The sequence below is a fragment of the Salvelinus namaycush genome, chromosome 20, assembly GCF_016432855.1.
Source record: "Salvelinus namaycush isolate Seneca chromosome 20, SaNama_1.0, whole genome shotgun sequence".
Classification (NCBI taxonomy): domain Eukaryota; kingdom Metazoa; phylum Chordata; class Actinopteri; order Salmoniformes; family Salmonidae; genus Salvelinus; species Salvelinus namaycush.
The window spans coordinates 11,989,376-12,006,874 of NC_052326.1; the positions used below are offsets into that span (position 1 = coordinate 11,989,376).

Below are 17,499 nucleotides of genomic sequence, written 5' to 3' on the forward strand. Positions count from 1 at the left end.
CTGCCTGTAAACACACATTCCAGTTCAAAGTGAATGATGGCAGGCCGTGTGGCAAATGGCTTGTTTGTATAAAGGCCTACAGTAGTTCTGTTTGGCTATAGCGCACCGATCTGTGTAGACTCCAGTCCTGGACAAGACAGATGTTTATATTTGGTTTTATTTACTACAGTGTCTAATAATTGTCCAACGCACAGCCGCTTTCCCACTCTATAATGCTATAGAATTTAGAATTTAGTATACGTAATTCCCCAAAATTGTAAGAATTTATGAAAATGTCAAAATTACCATATCTAAGTGATAGCTTTTCAGAAAATGTTTTTAAAAGTGTCATATTCTTCCTGGGGGTGTAAATGAACAGATTTTAATAATATTTCATTTAGCTAAAATGCTGTCAGTTCCACTTGAAATGCAACAATGTTTCACACACATTGGTTATTTTCAAAGAGATGGCTAACAACAGCAAGCACGCTGCAGTAAAAAACACAGTTCAAATCAAATCAAATGTATTTATATAGCCCTTCTTACATCAGCTGATATCTCAAAGTGCTGTACAGAAACCCAGCCTAAAACCCCAAACAGCAAGCAATGCAGGTGTAGAAGCACGGTGGCTAGGAAAAACTCCCTAGAAAGGCCAAAACCTAGGAAGAAACCTAGAGAGGAACCAGGCTATGAGGGGTGGCCAGTCCTCTTCTGGCTGTGCCGGGTGGAGATTATAACAGAACATGGCCAAGATGTTCAAATGTTCATAAATGACCAGCATGGTGAAATAATAATCATCACAGTAGTTGTCGAGGGTGCAGCAAGTCAGCACCTCAGGAGTAAATGTCAGTGTGGCCCCATCCGATGATACCCCCGGACAGGGCCAAACAGGAAGGATATAACCCCACCAACTTTGCCAAAGCACAGCCCCCACACCACTAGAGGGATATCTTCAACCACCAACTTACCATCCTGAGACAAGGCCGAGTATAGCCCACAAAGATCTCCGCCACGACACAACCCAAGGGGGGGGCGCCAACCCAGACAGGAAGACCACGTCAGTGACTCAACCCACTCAAGTGACGCACCCCTCCTAGGGCCGGCATGAAAGAGCACCAGTAAGCCAGTGACTCAGCCCCTGTAATAGGGTTAGATGCAGAGAATCCCAGTGGAGAGAGGGGAACCGGCCAGGCAGAGACAGCAAGGGCGGTTCGTTGCTCCAGAGCCTTTCCGTTCACCTTCACACTCCTGGGCCAGACTCAATCATATGACCCACTGAAGAGATGAATCTTCAGTAAAGACTTAAAAGTTGAGACCGAGTCTGCGTCTCTCACATGGGTAGGCAGACCATTTCATAAAAATGGCCTCCAGCTGTTCGCTTAGAAATTCTAGGGACAATTAGGAGGCCTGCGTCTTGTGACCGTAGCGTACGTGTAGGTATGTACGGCAGCACCAAATCGGAAAGATAGGTAGGAGCAAGCCCATGTAATGCTTTGTAGGTTAGCAGTAAAACCTTGAAATCAGCCCTTGCCTTAACAGGAAGCCAGTGTAGGGAGGCTAGCACTGGAGTAATATGATCAATTTTTTGGGTTCTAGTCAGGATTCTAGCAGCCGTATTTAGCACTAACTGAAGTTTATTTAGTGCTTTATCTGGGTAGCCGGAAAGTAGAGCATTGCAGTAGACTAACCTAGAAGTAACAAAGCATGGATTAAATTTTCTGCATCATTTTTGGACAGAAAGTTTCTGATTTTTGCAATGTTAAGTAGATGGAAAAAAGCTGTCCTTGAAACAGTCTTGATATGTTCGTCAAAAGAGAGATCAGGGTCCAGAGTAATGCCGAGGTCCTTCAGTTTTATTTGAGACAACTTTACAACCATCAAGATTAATTGTCAGATTCAATAGAAGATCTCTTTGTTTCTTGGGACCTAGAACAAGCATCTCTGTTTTGTCCGAGTTTAAAAGTAGAAAGTTTGCAGCCATCCACTTCCTTATGTCTGAAACACAGGCTTCTAGCGAGGGCAATTTTGGGACTTCACCATGTTTCATTGAAATGTACAGCTGTGTGTCATCCGCATAGCAGTGAAAGTTAACATTATGTTTTCGAATGACATCCCCAAGAGGTAAAATATATAGTGAAAACAATAGTGGTCCTAAAACGGAACCTTGAGGAACACCGAAACGCACAGTTGATTTGTCAGAGGACAAACCATTCACAGAGACAAACTGATATCTTTCCGACAGATAAGATCTAAACCAGGCCAGAACTTGTCCGTGTAGACCAATTTGGGTTTCCAATCCCTCCAAAGGCAGTTCCACTCACCAGATCATTTTAAACTTAACTTCTTGTTGACAGTTATCATTGAAAAGGGAGAAGCTAACAAATTAGCCAACAGACCTACTGCAGCCGCTGCAAACTAGCCGACAACAAAGCTAGCTCGCTATTGCCTAGCAACTGTTGGCCTTCAAGAAGGCAGAAGTTTCCATAAGCTTTTGTAAAAACGGTCTCAGCCATTAAGTCAAAATGTGATTGGTTGATTCCACTGTCACTCCCAAATTTTGCCCTAATACAGTTGAATGGCTTTATTAGCTTCTGATGGCCTAGCCAATGGCTGACTTAGCTAGCTAGATTTATCTCCCCAAAGGCCAGCAAAGAAAAATCCTGATTGGATTTAATGTATGTCAAAACAGACTTTGTTTGCTTGCTGTTTGAGGTGAAGAAAAAATACTTTGAATAGCTCCACAGCGCATTTTGAGTTAAGATAATCCAAAATATTATCAGACATCCCTAAATGGGCACCTTTACACATTTGTGCGCAGGCCAGGTAGCCTGCTTCTATACGTACTCAGCTGTGCGTCCCGACTCAACATTGACAGGAGCGCTCCAAACAAAATACAACGGAATGAAATAATTGATCCTCACAAGTGTAGCATAGGTTGTGAGCTCTGCAAACAAGTGTCCACTCTGACAATGATAACGGTAAATGACTGTATTAATAATACATTGAATGCGTTAACAGAAATGACTGTAACCAAACAAATATTGTTGATAAAAAATGATGGGAATCAACGGTAAATGTACAACTGGTGATGTACTGTATGTAATGGTGAATTGATAGACACTAACAATCAAAGGGCAAACCATTCACACAATGAAGTTATGAAACAATGAATGCACACAAATTGGTGGTAGAGAGAGCGCATTCTGGAGAGAGACGCACCTTGTGCATCAAAGCCACGCTACCCTTCTTAACTCAACATTTTAAATGATACCCAAGACACATTATCTTCACACGTACTGTAGGCCTAAGGAATACTCTCACAACTGTATTTAGGTCAAAAGCAATAGCAATATAGGGGAAACAAATGCAATTTCACTTATTTTCTGAACGTTATCAAATTGCTTGGCGTGCCAAGGCAAATACCCTTGCAGCTCTCGTGTCTTAGGTTGCCGATACCTGTCTTGGACTGTGCCATCCCCGCGGCCTCTGCAAAGAATCAGACAGGTGTCTCGTGTGCCACAGCATTTTTGTTGTTGTGACTGCTCAACTAAAAAACAGACTATCAGACCAAACAATCCACCAGTCGACTAAATGTGGTCAGCCCTAACACTCACACAAACACCAAGCATTAAGTAGTGGTGGCTAACTACTCTCGCTACAGCCTCAGTGGGGTTGACCTTTCATGAAAAAGACAAGAGTCCAGGTGCAGGTGAGTCCAGTAAGAGGCATGGAGACTGAGAAACAGCCTCCTTTCATTTGATGCCCTCTCCCTCTTTAGATACCTGTCCTTAGAATGACCTTGTGGGAGTAAGGGCAGATAAGAAGTAGATGCAGATGAGCTATTGTGGTCACTCCTGAGGTCAACTGTTAAGGCAAATTGCTAGTGTACGCTTTCCTCTGTTCTTCTACAGTGAGTAACATCACGATTTATATTATGTTAATTGCAGTGGAAACCTATCAAGAGTTCTAACACTGCAGTGGTTCATCTCTAATTTCCCGGTGCCCCTCACGGCCCTTACCCCCTATCTGCTAACAGTTATTACTCACTTATACCAGGCTGCTGAAACGGAGACGGGAGGGGAGGTTCACCACATGCACCTTGCTCCACGTGCGCTGACGAGCCAGAGCGGGTGTCTCTCAAATTAGCCATGTTCACCCCTCCCCCCTCATCCATCTTCATTTCACTCTAATAGTGGGCTGCTCCAGGCTCCCAGTACAATTAGCTGGCCATCTGGGGCCAAAGCTGGGAAAAAATAACTCATGTATCCTATCCTATCTCCCTCGTACAGACGTTTAAATATACGTCTATCAGATATGTGCTTCCCGCACAGAAATAGGCTGGTAGTTCTTCTATTGTCATAGAAAAGTACAATAATATGTAAGAAGGGTATCAAGAAGAATGTGCGGCAGTCTCCCCTTTGCTTTAACTGAGGGTCACCTCTAGCCTGGACAGCCTCTGGTGACGTGCTACCGAAGTCCAGAGTCACGGCGGCTGAGGTTTTATTTTAGTGTAACACAAATCACAAATCTTATTTGCTCGACTAATTGGGAGGGCTCTCACCAGGAGCACAGCGGGCTCTGAATGGTCTGGGGTCACAGTGTTAATGAAATGGCAAAGTCAGGTGGAGCCATACAGAGAGAAACAGTGTGCCGGCAGAGGGAGTCCAGGGAAGAAGAAAAACTTCAAGCACAGAACGGAGAATGGCTTCCCTTCAGAGAAACTCCTGGAACTTTATCCTGTGTCATGTGTGGACGGCTGCAGTCCAGCTGCCCGTCTGATTGGACAGAGAGGATGCTGGCTCCATTAGATCAGATCAGACACACTGCTCAGAGATTACTATTATTTTACTCCTGGGCTGTGTCTGGGCTGTGGCTGGGCTGTGGCTGGGCTGTGGCTGGGCTGTGGCCACAGCTGAATCGGTGAAACATCCACTCTCGTCAGACAGCACAGAGTGAAGCGATACGGGAAGGAAGTTGAACAGGATTAAGTTTGAAATTTTATTCTCTTATTTTTGAAGAAACCATCAGCGCACATCACCGACATTTTCAAAGACTCCTCTCAGTTAGCTACTGCTCCAGTTTTTCATTTGAGCTTTCCATGCGTCGAACGAAGCCTTTGATCAACATGTCAAGTAAAGCAGATGTCATGAGCCTGCTCATTTAAATTAAAAGTTGTCTTTTATTTCCCACTGGTGACAGGCAGAGAGAGTAGCAGCAGCATAGAGGTGCTAGCTTGATCCCAGATCATTTTGTGCTGTCTTGTCAATTACATAGGAGTTGGCAAGACAGCACAAACCAATCTGGGACCAGGCTATAGGTGCTAGCTCCGTCGCACATAGCCTGGCGCCCTAGAATCTCTGAGGACAGCATAGCTTGTCTCACAGGTTGAATCACCAAAACCTCTAAACCCTAACATGTCAAGAGTCTTCAGGGAAGGCAGTGCTACTCTTTGTGGGGATATCTAAAATGTGTTTGTGCAAAGCAATCGCCCGGACCAAGGTTAAAATACTCTCACCTTGAACGATTGAAAAGCACTTTAGTCTGTTGTCTCAGAGTAGGCACTTGAATCTCCTCTTTAATATCACTCTTAGATGTCACCTGCGATCTCAATGTAGTCTTCACTTCACTTATAATTCAGTCCTAGAGGTGGAGAAAGAATCATGACGGCTGAGACAAATGGATAGGATTTAAAGAGGCTATATAATGAACATGCTGCTTTAGCTGTGGGTAAGACTAAGACTGATGGATAGCTTGATATCTTGTGATACGAACAGGACTGAAAGTGATCACCACCACAATGTTTACATGGTGAGCCCACTCTAGCCCTACAAATCCATGGTGACACACTTACATCATCCAGGGAAGGGGTGATGATGAGGCTGCGAATTCTCACCACTAGATGATGATAAGACATATCTCATCCATGTCTGGGTTTGACATGTTAACCTCTCCCTACACAGAAAGCCAGACTGGCCCGGATAAGAATAGCCCAGACGGGCAGCTCCTGCACGGGCTTCTTCCAGAGCAAACGCAACGACCTCCTCAACGAACTGCTGGAGCTCACGGTAAGGTTGCCCTTTGACCTCTGAAGGCCCAATCCTAGTTTGAGATATGCACGCAAGTGGTGCATACCACAAGGTTGAGTTAGCCCGCTGAGCTGAAACCCAAGCATTAGCTCGGGGGGCTAACGCAAGTTTTCAGATCTTAGGCCGAACAGCAGTGATTCGATTCATTGAGGCACCATGTGGCTGTAATGTCTTTGACTAGAGTGATTATTGTGATTGTCTGGGCATCTTCATTACTGACCAGACAGTTTCTCCTCTCTCTTTACTAAATGTCTTGGCTTGCTCCCATTTCAACCTGCTGGGTGTTTTAGTTCTCTCTGTTGTGTTGTCTTGTTCCAGTTCACAAGTCTGTTGTGTCTCGTTCTACAGGTCATTAAGCCGAGCCAGGCATTTGTCTTCTCTATAGCCTAATTAAACATGGTGAAAATGGAGATGGAAAACTGTTATTGTGTTCTGAGTGCCACAGTCACGTTTGTGTTGCTTTTGTATGTGTTACGCTTTGTTTCTGTCCATGATTGTGCTGGCCGCTACATTGAAATATTCCATTAGCAAATGGCTCAAAACGACCCTATCAATTATCAGGCATTAGAATTCATGTTGTGTGATGAATTAAGAGACAGGGCGCGTCAGAGCAGGTGTTCATGGACAGACCTCCCATATCTCTTCACGTCTTCTCCATTAAGGGAGTGGTGGATGGATTACAATAACAAATTGCACACATCCATACAAACGAACATAACTGACATGCTCACAGCAACAGTCTGTTAAACAGCGGCACGGGCTGAAATCCTTTCACATCTACTCTGTAAAAGACTCGGGAGCTGAGCGTCCACGGGAGTTTTGGAAGTGTCAAAGCTATCATAAAAATGGTAACGCCTACAGAGGCTTAATTTAGTCCGTGGTTTTACCAGGGCTGTGATGAGTCACAGCGCTCTGGCACTTATAATTACGTTCATGTCACTGCAGAGAGCCAGGGCTTGCGTGGGTCCACATATCTGACAGAAGAACTGCACTGTAAAAAATAATCATAATTTGATTCAACGATTCAGTTGCAATAGATCTGTGAGTTTTGGACATTGGGACATATAGCTGAACCAACATACATTCTCAAGTTGAATTGTTTCTTCAATCAACTTTACATTTTTGGTCGAGTGAACATACAATTCAACTTGAGAATTAATTGAACCGTATTTGCATATTTCCCAGAGTGCTTTGCCTATCGAGTGAATGGTAGTTACCACCCATGACTGTTTTGTTAGCAACATGGTTGTTGTATTCATTGGTGTTCAGTACTGTAGCCTACACCAAGTGAGTGTCTAAGTGAGTATGTTATCTTTCAAATTAAAGTCTTTATGACAATACATTACATATACAGTTGAAGTCGGAAGTTTACATACACCTTAGCCAAATACATTTAAACTCAGTTTTTCACAATTCCTGACATTTAATCCTAGTAAATATTCCCTGTTTTAGGTCAGTTAGGATCACCACTTTATTTAAAGAATGTGAAATGTCAGAATGATAATAGAGAATGATTTATTTCAGCTTTAATTTCTTTCATCACATTCCCAGTGGGTCAGAAGTTTATATCCACTCAATTAATATTTGGTAGCATTGCCTTTAAATTGTTTAACTTGGGTCAAACATATCAGGTAGCCTTCCACAAGCTTCCCACAATAGGTTGGGTGAATTTTGGCCCATTCCTCCTGACAGAGTTGGTGTAACTGAGTCAGGTTTGTAGGCCTCCTTGCTCGCACACGCTTTTTCAGTCCTGCCCACACATTTTCTATAGGATTGAGGTCAAGGCTTTGTGATGGCCACTCCAATACCTTGACTTTGTTGTCCTTAAGCCATTTTGCCACAACTTTGGAAGTATGCTTTTGGTCATTGTCCATTTGGAAGACCCATTTGCGACCAAGCTTTAACTTCCTGACTGATGTCTTGAGATGTTGCTTCAATATATCCACATAATTTTCCTCCCTCATGATGCCATCTACTTTGTGAAGTGCACCAGTCCCTCCTGCAGCAAAGCACCCCCACAACATGATGCTGCCACCCCTGTGCTTCACGGTTGGGATGGTGTTCTTCGACTTGCAAGCCTCCCCCTTTTACCTCCAAACATAACGATGGTCATTATGGCCAAACAGTTCTATTTTTGATTCATCAGACCAGAGGACATTTCTCCAAAAAGTACGATCTTTGTCCCCATGTGCAGTTGCAAACTGTAGTCTGGCTTTTTTATGGAGGTTTTGGAGCAGTGGCTTCTTCCTTGCTGAGCGGCCTTTCAGGTTATGTTGATATAGGACTTGTTTTACTGTGGATATAGATACTTTTGTACCTGTTTCCTCCAGCATCTTCACAAGGTCCTTTGCTGTTGTTCTGGGATTGATTTGCACTTTTCGCACCAAAGTACATTCATCTCTAGGAGACAGAACGTGTCTCCTTCCTGAGCGGTATGACGGATGTGTGGTCCCATGGTGTTTATACTTGCGTGCTATTGTTTGTACAGATGAATGTAGTACCTTCAGGCATTTGGAAATTGCTCCCAAGGATGAACCAGACTTGTGGAGGTCTACAATTTTGTTTCTGAGGTCTTGGCTGATTTCTTTTGATTTTCCCATGATGTCAAGCAAAGAGGCACTGAGTTTGAAGGTAGGCCTTGAAATACATCCACAGGTACACCTCCAATTGACTCAAATTATGTCAATTAGCCTATCAGAAGCTTCTAAAGCCATAACATAATTCTCTGGAATTGTCCAAGCTGTTTAAAGGCACAGTCAACTTAGTGTATGTAAACTTCTGACCCACTGGAATTGTGATACAGTGAAATAATCTGTCTGTAAACAATTGTTGGAAAAGTGACTTTGTTAACAAGACATTTGTGGAGTGGTTGAAAAACGAGTTTAATGACTCCAACCTAAGTGTATGTAAACTTCCGACTTCAACTGTATCATAAAACCTTTCTTTGAGGGCCTAGTTACACCCTAACACAGTGGTCTGAAACTTCTGGTTTACAGGCCACATCAAGCCTGCAAGTCACAATTTGCTGCCTTGCAAAGTGATGTGTAATTCCAATTGGAATCCAGCCAGAGTGAGGATATCCAACAATTGGAACTTTTAATCACCCGCAACCTGCATTCAGAATGATTGCCGGGGAAGATTGATTATTGAGACTACCTAAATCATATAAACTTGAACAGCCATCTCAGTAACAGGTGCAATAAGTCCAACTACTAACAGATTGGATGAGTAAAAAACATGTTTTTTAAGTATGTTATTTATGTTTGTGTAGAATAAAATGTATCAACCAATCAAAGTATATGCAAAAACACAGGTATTGAAACAAACAATTCTGAAAAACCAACCCGCACCAGAGCATAAGCATTATAATGAATTTGTAATGTTACTCAACATGCTTCTTTAATATCAGCTCACTTTGAGAAAAGTTTGTTGAGTAAACAAACTTTAACACGTTAGCTATAATTCTTGTCCTTTTGAAGTCCACTAAACTCACAGAGTAACGCCAATTAAGCAATTGGTTAAGGCTTTTTTTTGCAGTGTAGCTAACTCTGTCCTCAAAGGAGTTTGGAAGAATTTCTCCCGATATAGTTATTCTCAGTCAGATGACAAGCTCCGTTAAGTCTTCTTGGTTATTTGTTTGCTACTACTCCACACATCAACAGGCAAAAGTACATTATATATACAAAGGTATGTGGACACCCCTTCAAATTAGCGGATTCGGCTATTTCAGCCTCACCCGTTGCTGACAGGTGTATAAAACCGAGCACACGGCGATGCAATCTCTATAGACAAACATTGGCAGTAGAATGGCCTTACTGAAGAGCTCAGTGAATTTCAATGTGGCACCGTCAAATGTCTATCCTGCTAGAGCTGCCCCGGTCAACTGTAAGTGCTGTTATTGTGAAGTAGAAACGTCTAGGAGCAACAACGGCTCAGCTGCGAAGTGGTAGGCCACACAAGCTCACAGAACGTGACTGCTGAAGCGCGTCGCGGGTAAACATTGTCTGACTTCAGTTGCAACAATCACTACCGAGTTCCAAACTGCTTCTGGAAGCAACGTCAGCACAATAACTGTTCGTCAGGAGCTTCATGAAATGGGTTTCCATGGTCGAGCAGCCGCATAGAAGCCTAAGATCACCATGTGCAATGCCAAACGTCGGCTGGAGTGGTGTAAAGCTCTCTGCCATTGGACTCTGGAGCAGTGGAAATTCGTTCTCTGAAGTGATGAATCACACTTCACCATCTGGCAGTCAAACGGATTAATCTGGGTTTGGCGTAGGCCAGGAAAACGCTACCTGCCCAAATGCATAGTGCCAACTGTAAAGTTTGTTGGAGGAGGAATAATGGTCTGGGGCTGTTTTTCATGGTCCGGGCTAGGCCTCTTAGTTCCAGTGAAGGGAAATCTTATCACAGCAGCATACAATGACATTCTAGATGAGTCTGTGCTTCCAATTTTGTAACAGCATTTTGGGGAAGGCCCTTTCCTGTTCCAGCATGACAATTACTCCGTGCACAAAGCGAGGTCCATACAGAAATGGTTTGTCGAGATCTCTGTGGAAGAACTTGACTGGCCTGCACAGAGCCCTAACCTCAACCCCATCGCACACCTTTGGAATAAATTTTAACGCAGACTGCGAGCCAGGCCTAATCACCCAACCTCAGTGCCCAACCTCACTAATGCTCTTGTGGCTGAATCCCCACAGCAATGTTCCAACATCTAGTGGAAAGCCTTCTCAGAAGAGTGGAGGCTATTATAGCAGCAAAGGGGGGACCAACTTTATATTATTGGCCTTGCTTTTGGAATGAGATGTTCGACGAGCAGGTGTCCACATACTTTTGGTCATGTAGTGTATCACTCTCACAGGAGATAGGCTATACTTCCGGATTAATTCATCCAACTGAAAAACCTTCAAAGAGTATCATTCAGAGGCATCAAACGCTGTGTTACCGTCCACCATTGGACTGACTGTGTGTGTAGTTTGAATGACAGTTAATGGAACAGATCTCTGTTGATGGAGACTTGAGTATTTCCAGCTGTTGTCCAATGTTGTGCCGAGCAGCATTTGTTGCAAACAGGTGTGTCAGCATATTGTTTTTAAAATGTGTTTTGCCATGATTGTTATTGAAAGCAGTTAAAAATGTTTAACTGATAGATACACATTTTTTTGTGAGACTAGGATGATTCATTCGCGAAAGAAATGTAAAGAGTTATCCAGATGAGTAAAGCACTTTCTGCCTTTTTGTTTCTTTCTGTCTGTCTATTCTCTCTTTCTCAACTCTCTGAAGCAACAACCGTACAAGCAAAACAATATCCACGAGGTATTTAAATCAGCCATCACATGTTACAATGAAATTCCACACATGCAGCATTCTCTAGGCGCTTGAGTCTGTCAGAAAAGACTGAAACACCAGTGGCACATACAATCTTCACCGTTTGTTTGGTAGCCATGTTGATAATGAAACAAAATACCTGGAGCTCAAATATTAACAATGTTTGTTTGCATTGTATGTTTTTTTCTCTGTGTTTCTGTGTGTTTTCTGTTTGTCCACTAAGGGGTCAGAGGAAGAGGAACAGCAGCACAACAAGAGCATATCGTTATTAGAGAGTCAACACCACCACCTATTGCACTGTCTGGAGAAGACAACTGTGAGTCACCTAGTCCAACCATACTCTACAGATGTAGGATCTTCATTTGATCGCCCTGTTGCAGGAGAACTGTCCTGCAATGCTGGAAGTGTACAACTTTTGAACTTGAGGTTTAAAAAGGCCTCTGAAGTTTGTAATTTCCACTTCGAAACTTGATTTTATCTTAGGAAAAATGTATCAACCCCTACGAAAATGTCCATTAATTATAATCCACATAATATTTCACATTTCCTGTTGCTGCGGGATTATTTTCCTGCTGTAGCAAACTGTCTTAAATTAAGAGCCTACATCTGTATGACTAGAAAACCATACTCTACCATACTCAATAAATAGAAAGCCATACTCAATAAACAGAAAACCATACTTTACCATACTCAATAAATGGACAAACATACTCTAACCATACTCTGCCATACTCAATAAATAGAAACCCATACTCTGACCATACCCTGCCATACTCGGTAAATAGAAAACCATACTCTACCATACTCGATAAATAGAAAACCATACTCTAGCCATACTCTACAATACTCGATAAATAGAAAACCATACTCTAATCATACTCTACCATACTCAATAAATAGAAAACCATACTCTGGCCATACTCTACCATGGTCGCCAAATAGCAACCATACTCTGACCATACTCTACCATACTTAATAAATAGTAAACCATACTCTACCATACTCGATAAATAGAAAACCATACTCTACCATACTCAATGCCTATAAAACCATACTGTAACCATACTCAATGACTAGAAAATTAGGGTTCCTCTGTACAAAACATTTCTTTCTTTTTTTAAATTCTAATAACGGAGACATGTTTGTATTTGTATTTATTATGAATCCCCATTCATCTACTCTTCCTGGGGTCCAGCAAAATTAAGGCAGTTATACATTTTTTTAAACATTACAATACATTCACAACAGATTTCACAACGTATTAAGTGTGTGCCCTCAGACCTCACAGTCCCCGGAGTTCCATAAGGTGTATTTCTACATGAGTTACTTGATGTGGAATAAAGTTCCATGTAGTCATGGCTCTATGTAGTACTGTGCGCCTCCCATAGTCTGTTCTGGACTTGCGGACTGTGAAGAGACCTCTGGTGGCATGTCTTGTGGGGTGCATGGGTGTCCGAACTGTGTGCCAAAAGTTCAAACAGACAGCTCGGTGCATTCAACATGTCAATACCTCTCACAAATATAAGTAGTGATGAAGTCAATCTCTCCTCCACTTTGAGCCAGGAGAGATTCATATTCATATTATTAATGCTAGCTCTCTGTGTACATCCAAGGGCCAGCCGTGCTGCCCTGTTCTGAGCCAATTGCAATTTTCCTAAGTCCCTCTTTGTGGCAGCTGACCACACAACTGAACAGTAGGTGCGACAAAACTAGGGCCTGTAAGAATTGCTATGTTGATAGTGCTGTTAAGAATGCAGAGCAGCACTTTATTATGGACAGAATTCTACCCCATCCTAGCTACTGTTGTATCAATAGTAGACAGTTTACAATCTCATCAACTTACTCAATTACCACCTTATTCATTACAATATTTAGTTGAGGTTTAGGGTTTAGTGAATGATTTGTCCCAATTACAATGCTTTTAGTTTTTGAAATATTTAGGACTAAGTTATTCCTTGCCACCCATTCTGAAATGAACTGCAGCTCTTAGTTAAGTGTTGCAGTCATTTCAGTCGCTGTGGTAGCTGATGTGTATAGGGTTGAGTCATCCACATACATTTACTCAAAGCCAGTGGCATGTCGTTAGTAGAGATTGAAAAACGTAAGGGGCCTAGAAAGCTGCCCTGGGGAATTCCTGATTCTACCTGGATTTTGTTGGAGAGGCTTCCATTAAAGAACACCATCTGTGTTCTGTTAGACAGGTAACTCTTTATATAGCAGGGGGTATATCCTCCTTATAATACAAGCTTTGTTTCCAGAAGGTTTTAAAATTGTCAATAAATGTTACACTCACAGAGCTGCAATAGTCTCGTAGACAGTTATGGAGGGCTAAAAGTCTGCTGAACCATTCAATGCCACGATTTAGGGAGGGCAGAGGGCCAGATATTTGTTGATGTCAAGTAGTGACCCAATCAGTTCTTTTAAATCCATCTTCAGCTGTTCTGAGCTGTTCTGAGCTGCCCTTCATAATGTCATTCGACCCCCCCACATGAACAATGACAGTATCACCCCCCCACACAGCCTGAACTTTTGCCTCAGTAAAACACAACGTTTTTGCCCCAGGTACAGATCTATGCCTCACCATTGAACTCCCTATCACAATAGCTGGAATGATCCGGCCGCTGACGCGTCTCGAAGTTGATTGCGAGGCCAGAGCCACATAACGCACCTGAGAAGAGGGATGCTGAGACGCCGGCTGCTTGCAGGCCACAACAGCCAAAGGGACAGAGCTCTGATCCAGAGAGCACAGCCCAGCGGAGGGGGGCAGCAGTGGTTCATTCTGTGCCCAGGCAGTTGATTGACTAGGACAGGGAGAGGTAGCTGGACGGGCATCCACAGCCATGGAGAGGACACCCATGTCCCCGGCAGAAGATAGCTGGTACAGGGGCTCAAAGCGATTTGAAATTCTTAAGTCCGGATGCGGGGGAAGAAGGCAGGTGCGCCGAGATCAATTCTTCTTCTTTCTGGTTCCGACACAAATCCATTTACACTCACCTGGAGTCGAACAATGAGCAGCAATTATCTGGTTCAAGCTTGTAGAGGGGTTCAGTGACGGAAATTGATCATAGTCCAGGAAGGTCCCATTATGATCTTCTTGGATGTTTTGATAGGAAGAATTTGAAGATGCCGATAGTATCATGGAATCCTTATTCAGTTCAAGGCGCTTGGTCAAATTTGTTATTTATTCATGAAGAGTAATAATCCTTTCTTTAGCTGCATCAAGTTCAATACATTTTTCACAACTGGACCTTTCCCCGTGACAGCTACGAACATGTCGCAGATTATACACTTAATAGCACGCGAGTCCCCAGCAGATTCAAAGGAAATTTCACTGCTGAATGCCAACAGTCCAAGGGAACAAACACTTCCCGCCGCTGCCGGGGACTTAGATGCTCCCTCCATGGCCGCGGACGCCCCTACCAGCGCCTCGCACAACTGTGATGTTGACTGTCTCTTTGAATGTGAAGAGTGAGAGAGAAGTGCAGGGGGGTGGGTGATTGCTGGGTCTGTTGTCAGTGGCAGGTCGCCGGCTGTTCCTTGCTACGCACCGGACCGGCTGCGTGTTAGCGTTTGGTGTAGCCTCTCAGAGCTGTGTCGGGCGTGTCCCCAGTGTCTAGTCGTGGAGGATATAAAACATACAGTTATAGCAGGTACTGACCAACAATTGGAGTCACACTCACACGCTGAAAATAAGCACTTTCCTTTAGTAGTTCTATAGAGAGCGTTGTAGGAGTTGAGCTCTTGGTAGCCTGGCTCTGTTGGTGGTATCCAGGTACTAAAGCATCCGGGGTGAAAAAGTAGAATGAAAAAAGTTGAGCGAGGAAAAAACTAAGACGTTGTTAGATGTGTTACATGCAGAGTTTTAATTAAACGGTTATTAAAAGTTAAAAACTAAGTTTGGCAGGTAGCCAACTGGCAACAAACAGCACAGCAGCAGCACCCCCCCCCCCAAGAAAATAATTTTTAGGATGACTAAAACCAAATATAGAGTATGTAGAAAAGATAATGAAACCTATATATTTTTAAATAAGATCATCTTTGAGAATAATCCCCAAAATAAAAACTCTACAACAGGGAGAATATAAAATGTCCATAATCTCATGGCTTGGGGGCCATAGACTTTGTTATAATTTTTTAGTCACTCAGATAGCATAAGCACAAGGCAAACTGTGTAGAATTGCAGAACATTTTATTTAAAACAGATTTTTGTTTCTCAGCCCCATGGCAAAATGTGTAAAATTGCAGGAAACTAGCTTTAAAACTGGAAAATGTTCTCTACCCCCAGCAAAAGGATGCCCCCGGAGCACCCCACCAATGCTAACTTTACCACCTCTGCTGAAAACAATCCTAGGGGAAACACTAGTTGACCTGTTACCCAGCATGGCACACATCCTCTGAGGTCTGATTTTATATAGTGATAACAACTATTATATCACTATATAAACCTTATATATTCACTTAAATAGTGTGAATATATAATCAACCCGGCAGCAGCTGTCTTTTGATCCCTCTCCTCCTTCGCAGGCCCATGAGTTTGTGGATGAGCAGCTGTATGAGCAGAACTGCCTGGAGACCACAATCCAGAGCTACACCTCCCGCAGCCCCTCCTTCTCCAGCCAGGACGGGCCCATAGGCACCTGCTGTACTCGCCGGGGGAAGATGAACTCCCCCCTACCCAACTCCAGCCTGCCCCTCCAGCCCAGCCATCAGCAGGGCGCACTACAGGAGCTTAGCGCCCTGCACATCCAGTGTGGGGATAAGCTGCCCCATACCACCAGGTTAGAGACCGCAGGCAGCCAGGCACATGGATACAGGTTGAAGTTGACTCTCCTTAGGCACAAATCTACAATCCCCTTATGAAGGAAATGAATTAACTAAACTGATCTTAGATCAGTGTCTTAGGGCAACTTCATCATACTCAGCACAGATGTGCGTCACGCACACATGCAGTCCCCATAGAAAACACTAGAGGGCACTGTAGGATCGTATCTATCGCTCTTGTTACAACAAGTTGTTGGGCCGTTTGTAAAATGACTGCACTTTTACAGTATTTTTCCACCCTCTCCCTCCCTCTGTCTGTCTCTATCTCATTACTCTCTCATTCTTCTTTCTCACTCTCTCTTTCTCTCAGTCGCTCCAGTCTCAACATGAAGACAGACGAGGTGGGACCGATCAACTGCAAGGGCAGTCAGATCACCACGGCGATCATCAGCATCCCCACGGCCCCCTCCGACACCACTGACGGGGGCGGTCTCCACGGACCCCCCCAGCGCAGACCCCCCCCACCCCCCACCGGCCCACAGGCCCCCAGCATCAACACCACCGCCAGCTCCAATGTCATCAAAGTATCCGCTCTGTGACTGTGTGACTAACCCAATCGACAGACTGACTGAGCAGGAGGAGAGGTGAAGGGGACTTTCACTTGACCTCTGCCTTGAAGGACCCTGTCGCCTGTTTAGAGGTAGAGAAATGGGAGGGAACTCCCGTTTTCCAAGGAATGTACTTGGCCTTTTGAGCAGCCAGGGGATAGGCTACTGTATACTGAGAGAAATGCTGAAATGCAAGTCAGCTGATGGTAGGCTACTGTGTGCGCATTTCCCAAAAGCGGGCCAGTACGTTTGAATTGCAGGAATCGACAGGACAAAGGGAGTCACTGTGTCTTTGTGCACTTCGCACCTACTCTTTATTTTCTTGATCTGGCTACAGCTCAACACTAAATGTGTAAAAGATATTCTCCTTTGAACAAGGTTCAAAGGAGGATGAAGACAACTATCAATGTTTTAACTTGAGTTTGGTTGGTCTTCTTTGCGTTTTCTGTTTGTTGTATCTAGTTTCACCTTGATTGATACAGTTTTGGAGTTTTTTCACTTCTCCAGTGGACGAGGTGTGTCGGTTAATATGATTGTGGTGATTTTTTGTTTGTTTGTGTATGTACGTGTGTGATGATACTTTTATTGAAATGTTAATATTTTAGTGGGTTTTTAACCTGATTAGATTTTCATCAGTCCACAATGTCCTTAAAGAGCGACTGCCCCTAAAAAGCTATTTCTCGTTTTGAAAATGGCCTATAATGGGATCGATATGAGTCAGACACATTTATTCT

The 17,499-nt window shown here is 43.5% G+C and overlaps 1 protein-coding gene across 1 annotated transcript in view; it reads left to right on the forward strand.

Moving 5' to 3' along the window:
- Positions 1 to 16,756, forward strand: part of LOC120065669 (potassium voltage-gated channel subfamily D member 3-like) — a 119,583-nt gene extending 102,827 nt beyond the window's left edge. The window contains exons 3-6 of the mRNA XM_039016736.1: positions 5,940 to 6,044; positions 11,620 to 11,712; positions 15,921 to 16,174; positions 16,528 to 16,756. Of these exons, the coding sequence (XP_038872664.1) occupies positions 5,940 to 6,044; positions 11,620 to 11,712; positions 15,921 to 16,174; positions 16,528 to 16,756 (681 nt within the window). The remainder of the gene's footprint in view (positions 1 to 5,939; positions 6,045 to 11,619; positions 11,713 to 15,920; positions 16,175 to 16,527) is intronic.
- Positions 16,757 to 17,499: the final 743 nt, after the last annotated feature.